Source organism: Protopterus annectens, chromosome 11.part0 (assembly GCF_019279795.1).
Source record: "Protopterus annectens isolate FY-2018-M chromosome 11.part0, PAN1.0, whole genome shotgun sequence".
Lineage (NCBI taxonomy): Eukaryota > Metazoa > Chordata > Ceratodontiformes > Protopteridae > Protopterus > Protopterus annectens.
Window position 1 is genome coordinate 1,159,061,754 of NC_056745.1, and position 16,937 is coordinate 1,159,078,690.

At 39.9% G+C, this 16,937-nt stretch overlaps 1 protein-coding gene across 1 annotated transcript in view; it reads left to right on the top strand.

Moving 5' to 3' along the window:
- The first annotated feature begins 2,217 nt into the window (after positions 1 to 2,217).
- Positions 2,218 to 16,937, top strand: part of LOC122815758 (kininogen-2-like) — a 340,159-nt gene continuing 325,439 nt past the window's right edge. Inside the window, exon 1 of the mRNA XM_044088520.1 lies at positions 2,218 to 2,526. Within this exon, the coding sequence (XP_043944455.1) occupies positions 2,317 to 2,526 (210 nt within the window). The 5' untranslated portion in view covers positions 2,218 to 2,316. The remainder of the gene's footprint in view (positions 2,527 to 16,937) is intronic.

Consider the following 16,937-nt stretch of genomic DNA (forward strand, 5'->3'; position numbering starts at 1 on the left):
AGCACAAGAAGAGTGTTTGACTAAGCATAAGAAACACAGGGCTGTTATACCCAGCTGATGTCTATTATCATTAGGGTCTCTGCAAAAATATCCCAAACAACAAACTAAAACAATAAGTGAGAAGGTCACTGAAAAACCAATCAGTAAAAACAAAATGACAACTCCAGCAAAGCTAGAACTTTCACCAAGTGACCTCCCAATCCTCTTGTGTTAGAGGCACATGGGATATATGCAAATGACACTTATGAACATCATGAGTTTCAGCTAATCAGCAATCGTGAATGCCCATGACTTGTTTCATCATTTTAATGGACAATTTCAGGCCAATAAAATCAAACACCACTAGCTGTGGATATGCATATTTCTGCCTTGTTACGACCTCATCAGCACAGCACAAGCAGAGTGTTTGACTAAGCATAAGAAATGCAGGGCTGTTATACCCAGCTGATGTCTATTATCATTAGAGTCACTGCAAAAAATATCCCAAACAACAAACTAAAACAATAAGTGAGAAGGTCACTGAAAAAAACAATCAGTAAAAACAAAGTGAAAACTCCAGCAAAGCTAGAACTTCCACTGAGTGACCTCCCTAACCTCAAGTATCAGAGGCACATGGGATATATGCAAATGACCCTTATGAACATCAGGTGTTTCAGCTAATTGGTAATAGATCCTTATGAACATCAGGTGTTTCAGCTAATTGGCAATAGCTGAAACACCTGATGTTCATAAGGGTCATTTGCATATATCCCACGTGCCTCTGACACAAGAGGTTTGGGAGGTCACTCAGTGGAAGTTCTAGCTTTGCTGGAGTTTTCATTTTGTTTTTATTGATTGTTTTTTCAGTGACCTTCTCACTTATTGTTTTAGTTTGTTGTTTGGGATATTTTTGCAGTGATGTTAAAGATAATGGACATCAGCTTGGTATAACAGCCCTGTGTTTCTTATGCTTAGTCCAACACTGTCCTTGTGCTGTGGAGGTCATAACAAGGCAAAAATATGCATATCTACAGCTAGTGGTGTTTGGATTTATTGGCCTGAAATTGTCCATTAAATGACGAAAGAAGTCATGGGCATTCAGAATTGCCAATTATACCAAAAAGAAAACACCAACTAATAAAAACAACAAAATGAGCCACACACCTGTAAAGTACAAACACAAATAATTTTACTGCAACAACACAGTGAAAACAAATAAGCGCTTTCATAAGGTACACTGAGCAAACTTCATCAAACAAAACTACCCTGCAAGAACTAATCATTTATATTACAGCCCACACCCTTAATAGTTAGATTAACCCCTATTCACCAATTAAAACATTTTACAAATAAGCATTCAATCATCCTTGAAAACGCATGGATATACATGTTAATGAATAGAAAACAATATATAAAAATATATAAATATATAATATATAGATAATGCCAAATACATACTGCACCATTTATACAAAATACATAAAAAATGCATATGTATACACATATATCTACACACATAAACATTACCTATCCATTGGCAGAATTGCCAATTAGCTGAAACACCTGATGTTCATAAGGGTCATTTGCATATATCCCATGTGCCTCCGACACAAGAGGTTTGGAGGTCACTCAGTGGAAGTTCTAGCTTTGCTGGAGTTTTCATTTTGTTTTTACTTGCATTGACTCACACATTACATGTCCTTCAGCAAGGGAAAATACAGTGGCTCAAAATAAGAACACTGAGAAAACAATAATATCCAAACAGCAACACATCAGGGGTGTACAGAGAATGTTGTGCTTGACTTTTGTCTCTTTTACTACACATGGGGTAAAGGTAACATGCATCTGTCCAGCAATAGGCTGTGAAGAATCCTTTCCTAATGTTTGTTTAAATTTGTCCCTGAGTAGTAGATAGCAGGATTTAGCAGGAAACTTATCTGGTTGCCCTTTAACATTTTTTACTCTATGTCCGTTTGCATGGATGCTCATGTAATTTAACACCATATAATCTGTGGGTGGAACTGACTGAGGAAGAAAAAATATTAATACTAAAATGCAGTTTTGCAAACATCTCCATATATATTAATATAATTAAAACAAAAACTTATAAAGAACATTTGCTATTGGAAAACCAGATGTTGATTTAGCAAACCCCTTATAACAGAATTTTCAAACAGGGCAATAACCTGTTGAACTTGTTAAAAATTAACATGTTATACTAGAATCTGGTTAAGAACTGTGGAAGATGTTATTTACAAATAGTTGTTGAAAGAGGCCATCTAAGCACATTACAAAATCTGAATTCATCAAAATACATTACACTCTTCTGATGCAGTAATGTCTTCTACTTATTTTACTGTTATATTGAGCCTTGTTTTTGCACTATTTGTTGAATGCTTTGCTAATCCCACTGCAAAACTGATTCAGGCTCCTCTGTCTGATCTAGAGGCTAATGCAGCAGCAGAATCTGCGATAAATGTCTACAATACGGGGTCGGACAACCCTTTCCAGTTTAAACTGCAGAGACTGACCAGTGCCAGCTACAAGGTATGTGACTGTCAACAATGGAATACTTCATTGTGTCTCACTTATGTAAGTACCTTGTCATTGTGAAAGGAAACCTAGTTTTGTGTGTGTGTGTGTGTGTGTGTGTGTGTGTGTGTGTGTGTGTGTGTGTGTGTGTATGTGAGGACATGCCAATGCCATCTGGTGTGGTTTGCTGAACGTATTTACAATCATGTAGAATCGTACTAGTTCGTAGCACTTGATTTATACATACAATAGACACTAAAACTATAATATCAAACTCAGCAATAGATTACATGTTATTTTGTCACTTTTGCCTTGCATTTCTGTTAGAGTCATACTGTGAGTGATTTTAGGAATACACAACTCAGTTAAATAAGTGGTAAAAGCCTGGGTTTGAACAATACAGAGCTGTGGGTATACTGGCAAAGTGCATTGACTTTGTCTTTACATACATCATCTACTAGAGAAGTTACAAGAAGCAGTTTATGTAGTTCCAGCACTTGATAAATGGTTGTTTCTGTGTTGAAAGACTGCAGACAGACTAAATACCATGTTTGAAATGAAAAACATATTTAAGTGGTAATTATCTGTTGGAGAGGGTAATGTGGGTCTGAGGGTATGGCTGGGTCAAAATAGAACCATCTGGGGATGGTGCAAGAATGACATATTTCAGGCATATTTTTTCATCCTTTCTTCAGTGAAAACAAGGGAATTAAGTCATGCCTGACTCTGCCATGGCAAAATAGAGTTTACTTACTGAATTGTCGTCTGGGTCAGTGAAGTGACTGTGATCAGCATTCTAGGGCTGTGTACAAAAACTTATGTATGCTGTCTGTGTTGGTGTTTGTGACATCTGAATACTAATACAAAGCATAAGAAAAGGACAGTTTAGCTCCTTTTTTGCTGTCTTGCTGGCTACTGAGGGTCACTGATTCACTTTCCCCTGCAAGACCTTTGGTAGTGATAATGATTGGAGGTTACAAAGTATTAAGGTTATGATGGAAGGGCTGATGCAACAAGGTAAGATACTGTGGTATATGCCTAACACAGTAAGTTTATCTATGATCCCTGAGTGGGAGAATGTGTTGAAAACTTTACCCAGGTCTAGAAAAGTGGTGTGTACTGTTTAACCTCATCCAAGACCTGGTAATTTTCTTGAAGTCCACTAGATTAACAGGCAAGACCCTCCCTCCCCTTGACAAAGCCAAATTGGGTCTGGTCCAGTGTTTGGAGAATTCCTATGTTTTTGATCAGGTCCATAGTAATTCTGTTTATGTCCTTGCAGATAGGACTGGCCAAGCTTATGGGTCTGTAGTTCCCTGGGTCAGTTGATGGTCTCCCCCTTGTGTAGATAACAACTGTTGCCATCATAAAAACTTTCACTTATCCAGGGAGGTTTCTTTACTGGATTGGTCGTTAAGCATTAATAGTCTTTTCGTCAATATAAAATAATTCTTACACATTGTAAAAAGAAAACAAGAAGCAGTGCATTCTCTTTCCCATTTCTAGCAAATTGCTGAAATGATTAAAACATGAACAAGAAGAGCTAACAGCAAAAGAATAAGCCATCCTTACTAGAAAATGTATTTTATCGTACTGACAACATTGATATGTTACCAGGTGGCAGTACACTTACTGCAACAAACAAATCTCCAAAAAATGTAACTTTTGATCATAGGACAGTCTATAATCTTTGGTACAAAGCATTATTTCTTACTAGATCATATGAAGAATTAACACAGATCATCCTTCCTAAAAGAATGGAAACTATGATGCAATGAATGGCACGCTTATGCAAACAGACTGGGATACTTCCTCAGTTACCCAAATATGATATTAACTTCCGTCTTCACAAACAAAGATATATGTAGAACACAAACAGATATAAATTCAACACAAAAGAAATGTTGATAGATCAGTAAAATTAGTAAAGTATACAACAGGAGAAAATAGGAACTGCTTAGTGTTCAAAAATTATGCTTGCCATAAAAACAACTATAGTTTAAATGCAGTTTAAATCTAAAAAAACTGCTTAATTTTCTTGTGATGTCTTCCAGATCAGCTGTGAATTCAAAGCCAAAATCAATTATCAGTTATTCATTAATTAAATCAGAAAACCTAAAGGGGAAAATTGTCATTGAGACATATTGCTGGGGATACTGAAAGAACCCCACTGATTGCATTAAGGGCTGCAGTAAAAAAGCCCCGTTTACACAATGCGATAATATTGTATTCAGAGAGATATTAGTCACAGTGAGCAAAGGTCTAATTATTATCATTACTGCTGTTATCTACAATGAGTACAAATCAGCACTTACCTGTGATAGTTAATATGTCGTGTAAGCACAGGCACCTCCCATTTACTCCCCTCGCACACACCTGCATGCACACCTACCTAACTTACCCTCTCATTAACCCCTGTTGTTACTTCCCAGGCAGATGCACACTTATGCATACAGTCACATGTGCAGCCCTTCACATGCCCTCATGCACTCACACACCCATAGCCGGCCTTAGGTATAGGCCAACTAGGCAGCCGCCTAGGGTGCCGGTCTACTAGGGGCACTTTTCCAGTATTTATTTGGTGTAGGTAGACCAGGTTGGGGGCAGTGGGTGGTGTGGTGGTGGGGTGCCATGGAGCCCTTTTGCCTAGGTCACCAGTTGACCTAAGACCACTCCTGCACACCCCCCTAGCACTACCTGACCTTTGCACTCACCAGCACTTATTTCTATCATGATGGATGAACATGGAGCATTACTGTAAGCAACCAGGAGCAGCTATGCTAATTCATGCAACCAAGTGAATTGAGTTTACTGCCTTACCATAGGCAGTTCCGGGGAGAACACTTGGCTAATTAGCATATGCCTCTCCCTTGGAATGTCTCATTTGCATATAACAGTGCTACATCGACAGCCCAACATGGTGCTGCATGGTTTTTTGCAAAAACACTGCTGTAGGGTTGTCTCTGAATTCCAAAAAGTTATAGTGAGGTGGATACATTGTGCACACCTCATGGCAACCTTTCTGAATTCAGCCCGTTGTCAAAACGTTATGAAATTATTAGTCAGCTGCAGGACACAATGAACATAACTGCAGAGAAATGTTGTGCAAACTTCATGATAAGCAAAGACATTTGGCGGAGTACAACAGAGACAAGGAGAGATAGCCCTTATATAGCAACACACATGGTAGTTACTGCCATAAATAAAATTAAAATACTCCAGTTTGTTTTATTTATTTATTTTACATTTGTTGACCAGGATAGTCTCACTGGATACCAGTCCATTTTCAGCGGAGGCCTGAGAAGAAATTCTCCATACACACATACAGAAAAACTGTTGCATTAAACAAGTTAAAGCACTGTTACAAATACAATACATAGGATAAAAGTTATTAATTCTGTCATATATAAATCTGATTTGTTATAGAGTATAGTTTGTTATAGAGTAACAATTAGGAAGCAATGTAGTGGTGGCCAAAAGACCTCTTTAGCACAAGTTTCAGCCTGCTGTGGTGGCGTGGAGGCATAAAACACTGAACTCTAGCCCACATGACCAGAGTTCAATTAGCAGCCTTGATGCTTGATAAAGGTGGCAGGAAGGATGAGCAATCACAAGTCCTTCAGGGGTAGAAGGCAGGTCATTGACATGTGGGCATGCTTGAGAACACCAGGCTACTAATGGTGGCAGCCTTCATTGAGCACGTGCACAAGATCATGCAGCTGTGTATGGGGAGGGACTGCAGCACCAGCAGTAATGTGGGTTGTACATCCCCCCACCCAGAGTAAGGCTAAGTCCAAATACTAATGTGTCCTCATTGCTTTGTTGCTGAAGACCAAACAATCCCCATGGCTGCTTAAATCACAACCCTTATAGGTGGCTTTGAAAAATGAGCTTGAGTCTGATTTGGAAGGTGCAGTGCTCAGCAGGTATGTGGGGAGCAAAGATCATATAAAAAAACCCTCAAGTTTCATGTCACCAGATTATTTCTGGCTCCTTTTGGAACATAACAAGAATACTAAGCAAGAAAACTGCGGGGTCATAAGATGTATAGCCATATGCACCTTTTAGTAGACACTCTTTAAAGTTTTTTCCAGCCTTTTTAAGCACATAATAGTGCTTACTTCACAAACTGAGCAGGGCTATATGTGATAACCCTAGTATAAATTTGTATTTACCCATCCATCAAGACAAGCCTTAAATGTAACCGAAGTAGTACATTATTTGACCTACAGTGGTAAGTTATTACATATTCTGGGAATACGTTGAGTTAGGAAACTATCCCTCCAACGAGTCTTGTTTATTTGTTGGTGTAGATTTAAGTCTCTACTGCACATGTTTGTAAAGCTGCTGATGTTTTCAAAGAAATATAACTAGGTATTTCATGTCTCAAAAATGAGACACATATGACCTTGGACTTGGAGCAGTCAATAGGCTACTGAGTGTAAGGACAGTCATGTTAATCTATTAGGCTAGTTGATGTATTTAAATACTTTTATTTTCTTGGTTAGAAATCTTTGGGGTTCTTTTAAGTTGAGTGAAATACTTGTATGTGTACATACCACAGGTAGCCTTTTACTCAACCACAGGTCTAAGAGAAAAATATGGTAGCAGGATGACATGAAGAAAATGTCTTGGAAATTAACTGGGCCAGATATAAGAATTTTTTGCTAATACACAATCAAAGAAAATCTAACCAAACTCCTTTGAGCCTTGATAAACAAAATGCTAGCTTGGGGGCATGACCTTGGCTTATGGCAACAGGCTGTAGGATTATAGGTTCATAGGTGAATACTAGGCTAATGACCACTAGGGCCCTTATAAGCCTAGCTGTGTGACTCAAATGTGACCTACAAATTTGATTTATATAGTGGATGATTTACTGATCGCCTCTGTCCAAGTCCTCTGTGACTTTCCAATTACCCATCCATTGGTCCAAGTTGCACTTAAATAGGGTTAGTGAGGAACTGTGCTTCACATGGATGGGGAGCCTGTTCCAAAGAATGAAAAATCACTGAGAAACATATCTGTCTCTCCAACATGTCCTATTTATATCAAAGCAAAATGTAGGTCTTTTGATCTAGTGGTTCTGATGCTGTTTCTTTTGCAGATGTGCAAACGGTTCGTTAAAACAGGGTCCAGGGTACCGAGTAAAGAGACAGGGATATGAGGTGATCAGCATAAGATATTGTGTTTATGCAAATATTTATTTTGTAAGGAACCTTTTTTAATGTTCCACTTGCTCCATATGTCTAGTGAGGTATGTATTGAAGGGAGCATTATGCTCTATGATGGGCCTGATGAGGACTGAAGTACAGTGATACAATGACTTCTGTCGACCTAGATGCCATGCCCTTACTTAAAAGTTGAACAACATCGAAGGAGTCTGTTGCTACCATGGACATGTGTTGGTTGAAGGCTAGTTTACTATCTACATGAATTCCCAGATCCCAGACTAGTGAATATTTTAATTGATGAAATAGTTAGCTGGGGTGTGCGATCTCACAGAAGGTACTATAATGCATTTCTTGGTATTAAGTTTTAAGCCTTGGATTCAGCACAAAATGTTTTCTGTTTTAGACATTCCTGAATGGTATTCCCATCTTGGATGGATTCAATGACTGCTCCCAGTTGACAACCATCTGCAAATGTGGTCACCCAGAGGCCTTTGACATTGATTTTGACCTCAGAGAAGTAGATACCAAAGGGACTGGGCCCAGCACAGAGCCCTGAGAGACTCTACTGGTGACTTGCTTCTATGTGGAGGTGATCTTACTGACCCTAACCTCTTGGCTCCTATCTATGAGCCAGATATCTATCCAGCATGTTATAAAGGGGTTTATGCCTAGTTCCTTATATTTGTTAATAATGCCCGAGTGGGGTATTTCTCAAATACTTTAGCCAGATCTAGATAGTCAGTATGCACTTCTTTCCCCTCATCCATTACCTTAGTGGCCTTTTCAAAGACCTCCACCAGGTTCACTAAGCAAGACCTTCTTTTGACAATGCCGTATGGGGATGGATCCAATGTCTGGAGGTCTCCTATGTCCTTGTTAATAATTTCCATAATAATTCTTTCCATGGCTTTGCAAATAAGACTAGTCAGACTGATGGGTCTGTAGTTTCCAGGATCTGATGAAGGTGCTTCCTTATGAAGGGGGATGACTTTCACAGTCATCCATTCTCATGGCACAAAGCCTGTTTTAAGACTATAGTTAAATAGTAACTATAGGGGTCCTGAGAAGTCATATTTTAGACTGTTCAGGAGGCATCTTGGGATGCTATAGCAGAAATTGAGGCTGTGTTCTTGACTTTAGCGAGCACAATCAGGACATGTTCCTCAGTAATAGTTGGAGGGGTTATGTTTAAGGGTATTAACTAGGGGATGGTTGGGGATGAGAGATGGGTAAAGTTAGAATTGAATTAGTCCACTAAAATATTTTGCTATATTGACAGGCTCATTGAATGTGGCACTGTTAACTACCAGTTCAGCACATTGCTGTGTGCTTCTTTTGAGGCTTCTGACATAACTGAGGAAGGCCTTATGGTTATCTTACACCTGAAAGGTTATTTTAATCTCAAAGCTGGCTTTGTTTGACATAATTAGCCCAGTTAGTTTCCTATTTAATTTGATGAGACAGTTTTTATCTTTATATGAATTAACTGATTTTTATAGGTTCATAGGTTCATAGGTAAATACTAGGCTATCTGCCCTAGGGCATTTATAAGCCTAGCCAGAATGTGTTTGGCTTTTGCCACCCATTTTAAATTTATTTTGCTATGCCCTTTTTCGAGGTTAATATACTGTGCCTCTGTCTAACAGTGACACAGAAGTGATACCCGGGGTAAACCTATGATCTCCCATCCACTCATCAAGATTCCTCTTGAAGAGAGTCAATGAGGGACTCTGCCTAACCTGGACTGGGATTTTATTCCAGAGTGAAGGGAGCCTCTGGGTTATGAATCTGTCCCTCCAGCATGTCCTATTTATTTCAGTGCTGAGGTTCAAGTCTCTCGAGCGCGTAGCTCAATGGGATTTGGATTTTCTGAGGTGCAGCATGTCCATTAATTCCGGGTTGGACATGGCTTTATACGCCAGGCACAGATCGCCTCTGAACAGGTGGTATGCCACTGAGTAGAGCTGGAGTTTCTTTAACCGGGCAGCATATGGCATCTGTTTGAGCCCTTTGATCCTCTTGGTGAGGTACTTTTGGGGTCTTTCCAGTTGCTGCAGGTGTCTGGTAAGGTACATCCCAAAAAGGGCATTGTACTCAATTATGGGCCTGATGAGGGATGAGTAAAGAGGCACGATGACTTCCCCTGATCTAGATGTGAATCCCTTCATGATTAGGTGGGCTGTATAAAATGTTTTTCTAACCACTTTGGCCATGTGGTTGTCAAATGAGAGATTGCTATCAACTTGGGTCCCCAGGTCCCTAATTACTTCTTCTGTACTTAATGGATTACCACCTATGTGGTAATTTGTGGGCACTTTGTTTTTGCCAAAGGGGATGACTATACACTTTTGGCATTTAGCTTGAGGCCATGGCTCTGGCACCAGTTGTCTGTTTCTATGAGGCCCTTTTGGAGGATGCTTGTGTCGGCTGGAGAGTCGATTATGGTGCCCAGTTTGCAGTCATCTGCGAACTTGGTCAGCCACAGTCCTTCTGTGTTGGCCTGTACCTCCAAGAAATATATACCGAACAAGAGAGGTCCCAGGACTGAGCCTTGTGGGACACCACTTGTAACTGGTTTGGAGTCTGATATGGCTCCAGCAATTCTAACCATGTGGGTTCTGTCCTTGAGCCAGTTTGCAATCCATCTAGTGACATAGGGGTTTATATTTAAGCTGGTGAGCTTATCTATAATGCCCGAGTGGGGTTTTGTATCGAAGGCTTTTGCAAGGTCCAGGTAGGCTGTGTGGACCACCTTCCCCTCGTCAATGGCCTTGGTGACTGTTTCAAAGAAATCAACCAGGTTTAAGAGGCAGGATCTGCCCTTAACAAAGCCAAACTGGGTAGGATCCAGTGTCTGTAGGTCCCCAATATCTTTATTTATGAGGTCCATGATGATCCTTTCCATAGCTTTGCAGACCAAGCTAGTCAGACTTATGGGGCAATAGTTTCCAGGATCCGTTGAGGCACCACCTTTATGTAGAAGGACCACTGTTGCTGTACGCCACTCTTTGGGCACATATCCTGTAGTAAGGCTGAGATTGAACAGTACTTTTATGTTTGGGTTTAGCTCTTCTTGGAGTTCATGTAGGAAGCAGCCCGGGACACCATCTGGTCCCATTGATGCTGTGTTTTTTGCTTTGGAGAGGGCGGCTCTTACCTGAGCATCTGAGATGTCAGGGGGGCAGCACTCTGCTGGGATAGATATTTGCCCTTTTGGTGGGGAGGGGGGGGAGTTTGTGCTGAACCTGTCAGCTAGGATGTTGGCAATGTCTGTGGGTTCAGTGTATTTTTTGTCATTTTGGACTAATTCTGAGCATATCTGGGAATTACCACCCAGGTTCCTAACATAACTAAAGAAAGCCTTGTGATTATCCTTAGTGTCCTGTGCAATTTTTCTCTCGAAGCTGGCCTTAGACAATTTTATGAGTGCCCGTAGTTTTTGCTAATACTGATCAGTGATGCCTTCCCTTTTTGGGATTTTGCTCTATCATTTAGTAGCTTCCTCCTTCTATTGTATAGTTTGTTTATGGCTAGAGTCCTCCAGACAGGACGTCTGCCTTTGGAGGATTGGGTCTTGGTTTTATTTGGGATCGCATGATCCATGCATTCCTGAAGGTGTTCATAGAATGCGTTTATAAAGGATTCTGTGGTCTGGGCCATATTTTCCACAGGCCCGGGGGCTTTGAAGGATTCCACCTCGGTTTTGAGGAGTGTGAAATTTGCTTTAGAGAAGTTTTTCACTGTGGTTTTCTGGGCAGGGGGTGGGGTCGGGATGTGAATATGCAGTGAGATTAGTTTATGGTCTGATCTTACCAGTGAGGGGATACACTTCTGGTCTGGAGCATAGAGTCCCCATGTTGGTGATGATCAGGTCCAGTATGTTTTCTCCTCTTGTGGGAGTGGTAACAAGTTGTTCCATAGCATTTGAGTTTATAAATTCTAGGAACCTTTGGGCTACGGTGTTGGAGCTAGAGTAATGCTCCCAGTCTATGTTTGGGTAGTTGAAGTCACCCAATATAATGGTGTTTGGAGAGACCTTCATATTTTCCAGTGTTCTCAGGAAGGCCGAGTGCGGTTCCTGGGTTTGGGAGTGGTCTGTAGCAGGCTATAAACTGGAAGGCAGTTTTACCCACTGTTAGTTGCACATGGATAGTCTCTGATGCTTCGTGCTTTGCCACCAACCTGGAGGTGTGGGTATCTTTGATGAATATTGATACCCCCCCTCCTTTTGTGGTTTGGTCCAAGTTTTGGGGCCAAAAAGCATGGTATGAGGTATACCTTGTAGTGCTGGGGTGCTCTCGGGAGCCCTGAACCAGGTTTCTGTTACTGCACAGATATCGATGTTCTCCATGCTAAGGAGAGTTTCGAGTGCGTGCATCTTGAGGTTTAGACTTCTGGCGTTGAGTAGCATTACTCTTAGTTTCTTATCCCTTGTGATACCTATGGAGGTGGGTTTGTCTTTTGAGCCTTGCCTAAAAAAGGCACTATGGGAGTAGCAAGAGCCTTAGCAAGCCGTCCCTAGCGAAGCATCGTGGCTTGTCGAGCATATCATCCCAAGCTGACAGGCATTGGATCCCCTTTGAATGACACCAGTACTTAAGCCAATTGTTGAAACTGATCATCTTGTCTTCAAATTGTGGCATCATTCTTGGTGAGGGTAAGATGCTACTCAAGGTCAGGGTCATACCGGCCTGGGCTACATGCTCAGAGAGCTCCTTTATGTCTCTTTTCATGTAGTCCAGGGATGTACGTCTCAGGTCATTCACCCCAGCATGGACAATGACTGAGTCATATTTGTACTTGCCTTGGAGTGACCTGAGTGCTTGTGTTATGTGGTGGATCCTAGCGCCCGACAGGCTGCTCACCTTGACCCTCTCCTTGTTCAGCCTGGTGAGCGGGACGTCAGTGTGCCTGACGATAGAGTCACCTATTACAAGTGTATCAGGTGTGTTGTTTAGTCTTAAGGGCTGTGACTGGCTTTGTGAGATATGTGTTGCACGTGTTTTGTTTTGGGGTAGCGGTTGCTTGGGTGTCTGCTTTGGAGGTCTCTGCTGCTTAGGCAGATCTCTATTTAGAGCCTCTGAGTATGTTTTTGTGTGATTATGTGTTTGGTTTACTGTTGTAGTAGGTCTATGTGAGACTGGAATTGTAGTGAGTGTGGTTTCCTTCAGTTTGGCTATATGGTTGCATCTCTCACATGTGTTGGAATTTGTTGGGAGGAGGAGAGGGTTGTCTGTGTACATGAGGCAGTTGTAACATTGCCTCAAGATTCCCAGATTCACCAGCTGGACCGGAGAGGAGATTGACAACTGTCCTTTGGACATGCTAGAATAATATTGGGAATTCTTTAATAATTGAAAACAAGGGCCAGTGGGGAGTGAGGGTGTAGTGCTTTTAATTTTTAGTGCTGACTTATATAATTGCTTTAGTGAGCAAGTGCCAGGTAACTTAAGTGCAATGTGTTACAGGTAACTTAAATGCAAAAACGACAAACAGTAACTTTCTTTCAAGTGAAACAAGGAAATAAGTACAGTAAGCAATGCAGATATCACTAGTGATTCACAGAAGCACTGAGAAGCTGCGTATTAGGTGGAATTAGCATTCCAGGGAAATAACAAGCAAACAAACAACAAGCATATAAACAAAGCTAGATTCAGCAGGCCTGGATCTAGTCTATGCTACAGCAAACAAGGTGTACCAATTTCAGTAAGCTACAGTTCAAATATTCAGGCACTATAAACCTTTAACCAGAAATTCCCAGCTCAGAAGGGCAGAGTCCAGCCTCTTCTCCCACAAGAGTGCAGACCACGAACCTTCTTAATGTAAAATAACTGGCCTGAAGCCCAAGTGCTTACACTTTAAGAATAACAGACACTGGGCTCTCAATCAGCAGTTCCCAACTTAGAAGGATTAAAGCTACCTGTCCTGCCACCACAATGCATGCCACAATCCTTCCTAATGTAAAACAACTGGTCTGAAGCCCAAGTGCTTAATCCAAAAGACTTAGAATGATAGCTACACTTTAATCAAGTTACTACCAAGCAGTAATAAATACAATTGAATACTTTAGAGAATGCCTGGATTAGTGCTCAAGTTACACAAACAAAGCTAAATCCAGCAGGCCTGAATCCAGTCTATGCCACAGCAAACAAGGCGCACCAACTTCAGTAAGAAGCAGTTCAGATATGCATGCACTATAAGCCTTTAACCAGAAATTCCCAGCTCAGAAGGGCAGAGTCCAGCCTCTCCTCCCAAAAGAGTGCAGACCACGAACCCTCTTAATGTAAAATAACTGGCCTGAAAGCCCAAGTGCTTAAACCAGAATTAATACACTTTTAGAATAACAGACACTGAGCCCTCAATCAGCAGTTCCCAACCTAGAAGGATGTAAGCTACCTGTTCTGCCACTACAGTGCAGACCACAAACCCTCTCAGTGCAAAACAACTGGTCCGAAGCCCAAGTGTTTAAACCAAAAGGCTTAGAATGAGTTACACCAAGCAGTAATAAATACAATTGAGTACTTTTAAGATGATGCAAAAGAAAAATAAAGTAGGTAGAAACACAAGTACAGTAAAAGCAGATGACTTTTTTTTTCTGAACAAGTGCTGAGATCAAAGAAACAGATTTGAGTGCTGAAACTAGAAAACTGGCTAGTTATAAGAAAAAAAACTAAGCTAGAAGGCTTCCCTCCAACACAGAAGGGCTTGGGGGCTCAGAAGCCTACAAATAGTCTATACCACTTAACAGGAAAGGCAGGAAACAAGCTTAAATTATTATTATTTTTTTTCTGTTTCCCAGATGCTCTCTTTGTACACAGTAGGAGTGCCTGAAATCAGAATATGATCTCACTGTACTCAGTTGAGTGAGCAAATGAGATGGGCCCAGAAGGAGTATCGAAACACAAATTTACAAGAGGGGTGGGCAGTTTCAAGGCCACTAAGATTAACACCAGAACAAAAAGAGGGAGGGTGGGAGGGACTAACTGAAGAGCAGAGTCAAAACTTCCAGTTCAGTTAATATTCCTGCAACACAGTAAAAATCAATTTAAATGATGTATTTTTTTGAAAGAAAAAGTGCAGATAAAGGTACTTAAATTCTCTTATACGTCCAGTTGAATACAGCAAGTTCTTAGCCGGCCAAAGCTGAGGTTTTTAAGCAGAAAATATTTTGCACTGTACCACTTAAATAGGCAAGGACAGGAAATCAATGAATGTGGCTACCCCCACACCTGTAATTACTAGCAAATAACAAAATTCAGCAAACACTGACTAATTTCCAGTTCAGTTAATATTCCTGCAACACAGTTAAAATCAATTTAAATAATGTATTTTTTTGAAAAAAAGTGCAGATAAAGGTACTTAAATTCTCTTATACATCCAGTTGAATACAGCAAGTTCTTAGCCAGCCAAAGCTGAGGTTTTAAGCAGAAAATATTTCACACTGTACCACTTAAATAGGCAAGGACAGGAAATCAAAGAATGTGGCTACCCCCACACCTGTAATTACTAGCAAATAACAAAATTCAGCAAACACTGACTAACTTCCAGTTCAGTTAATATTCCTGCAACACAGTTAAAATCAATTTAAATACTGTATTTTTTGAAAAAAAAAGTGCAGATAAAGGTACTTAAATTCTCTTATACATCCAGTTGAATACAGCAAGTTCTTAGCCGGCCAAAGCTGAGGTTTTTAAGCAGAAAATATTTCACACTGTACCACTTAAATAGGCAAGGACAGGAAATCAAAGAATGTGGCTACCCCCACACCTGTAATTACTAGCAAATAACAAAATTCAGCAAACACTGACTAACTTCCAGTTCAGTTAATATTCCTGCAACACAGTTAAAATCAATTTAAATACTGTATTTTTTGAAAAAAAGTGCAGATAAAGGTACTTAAATTCTCTTATATGTCCAGTTGAATACAGCAAGTTCTTAGCCGGCCAAAGCTGAGGATTTAAGCAGAAAATATTTCACACTGTACCACTTAAATAGGCAAGGACAGGAAATCAAAGAATGTGGCTACCCCACACCTGTAATTACTAGCAAATAACAAAATTCAGCAAACACTGACTAACTTCCAGTTCAGTTAATATTCCTGCAACACAGTTAAAATCAATTTAAATACTGTATTTTTTGAAAAAAAAGTGCAGATAAAGGTACTTAAATTCTCTTATACATCCAGTTGAATACAGCAAGTTCTTAGCCGGCCAAAGCTGAGGTTTTTAAGCAGAAAATATTTCACACTGTACCACTTAAATAGGCAAGGACAGGAAATCAAAGAATGTGGCTACCCCACACCTGTAATTACTAGCAAATAACAAAATTCAGCAAACAATGACTAACTTCCAGTTCAGTTAATATTCCTGAACAGAGTTAAAATCAATTTAAATTCTGTATTTTTTTGAAAAAAAAAGTGCAGATAAAGGTACTTAAATTCTCTTATACGTCCAGTTGAATACAACAAGTTTTTAGCCGGCCAAACCTGAGGTTTTTAAGCAGAAAATATTTCACACTGTACCACTTAAATAGGCAAGGACAGCAAATCAAAGAATGTGGCTACCCCCACACCTGTATTACTAGCAAATAACAAAATTCAGCAAACACTGACTAACTTCCAGTTCAGTTAATATTCCTGCAACACAGTTAAAATCAATTTAAATACTGCATTTTTTGAAAAAAAAGTGCAGATAAAGGTACTTAAATTTTCTTATACGTCCAGTTGAATACAGCAAGTTCTTAGCTGGCCAAAGCTGAGATTTTTAAACAGAAAATATTTCACACTGTACCACTTAAATAGGCAAGGACAGGAAATCAAAGAATGTGGCTACCCCCACACCTGTAATTACTAGCAATTAACAAAATTCAGCAAACACTGACAAACTTCCAGTTCAGTTAATATTCCTGCAACACAGTTAAAATCAATTTAAATACTGTATTTTTTGAAAAAAAGTGCAGATAAAGGTACTTAAATTCTCTTATACATCCAGTTGAATACAGCAAGTTCCTAGTCGGCCAAAGCTGAGGTTTTTAAGCAGAAAATATTTCACACTGTACCACTTAAATAGGCAAGGACAGGAAATCAATGAATGTGGCTATCCCCAAACCTGTAATTACTAGCATATAACAAAATTCAGCAAACACTGACTAACTTCCACTTCAGTTAATATTCCTGCAACACAGTTAAAATCAATTTAAATACTGTATTTTTTGAAAAAAAAGTGCAGATAAAGGTACTTAAATTCTCTTATA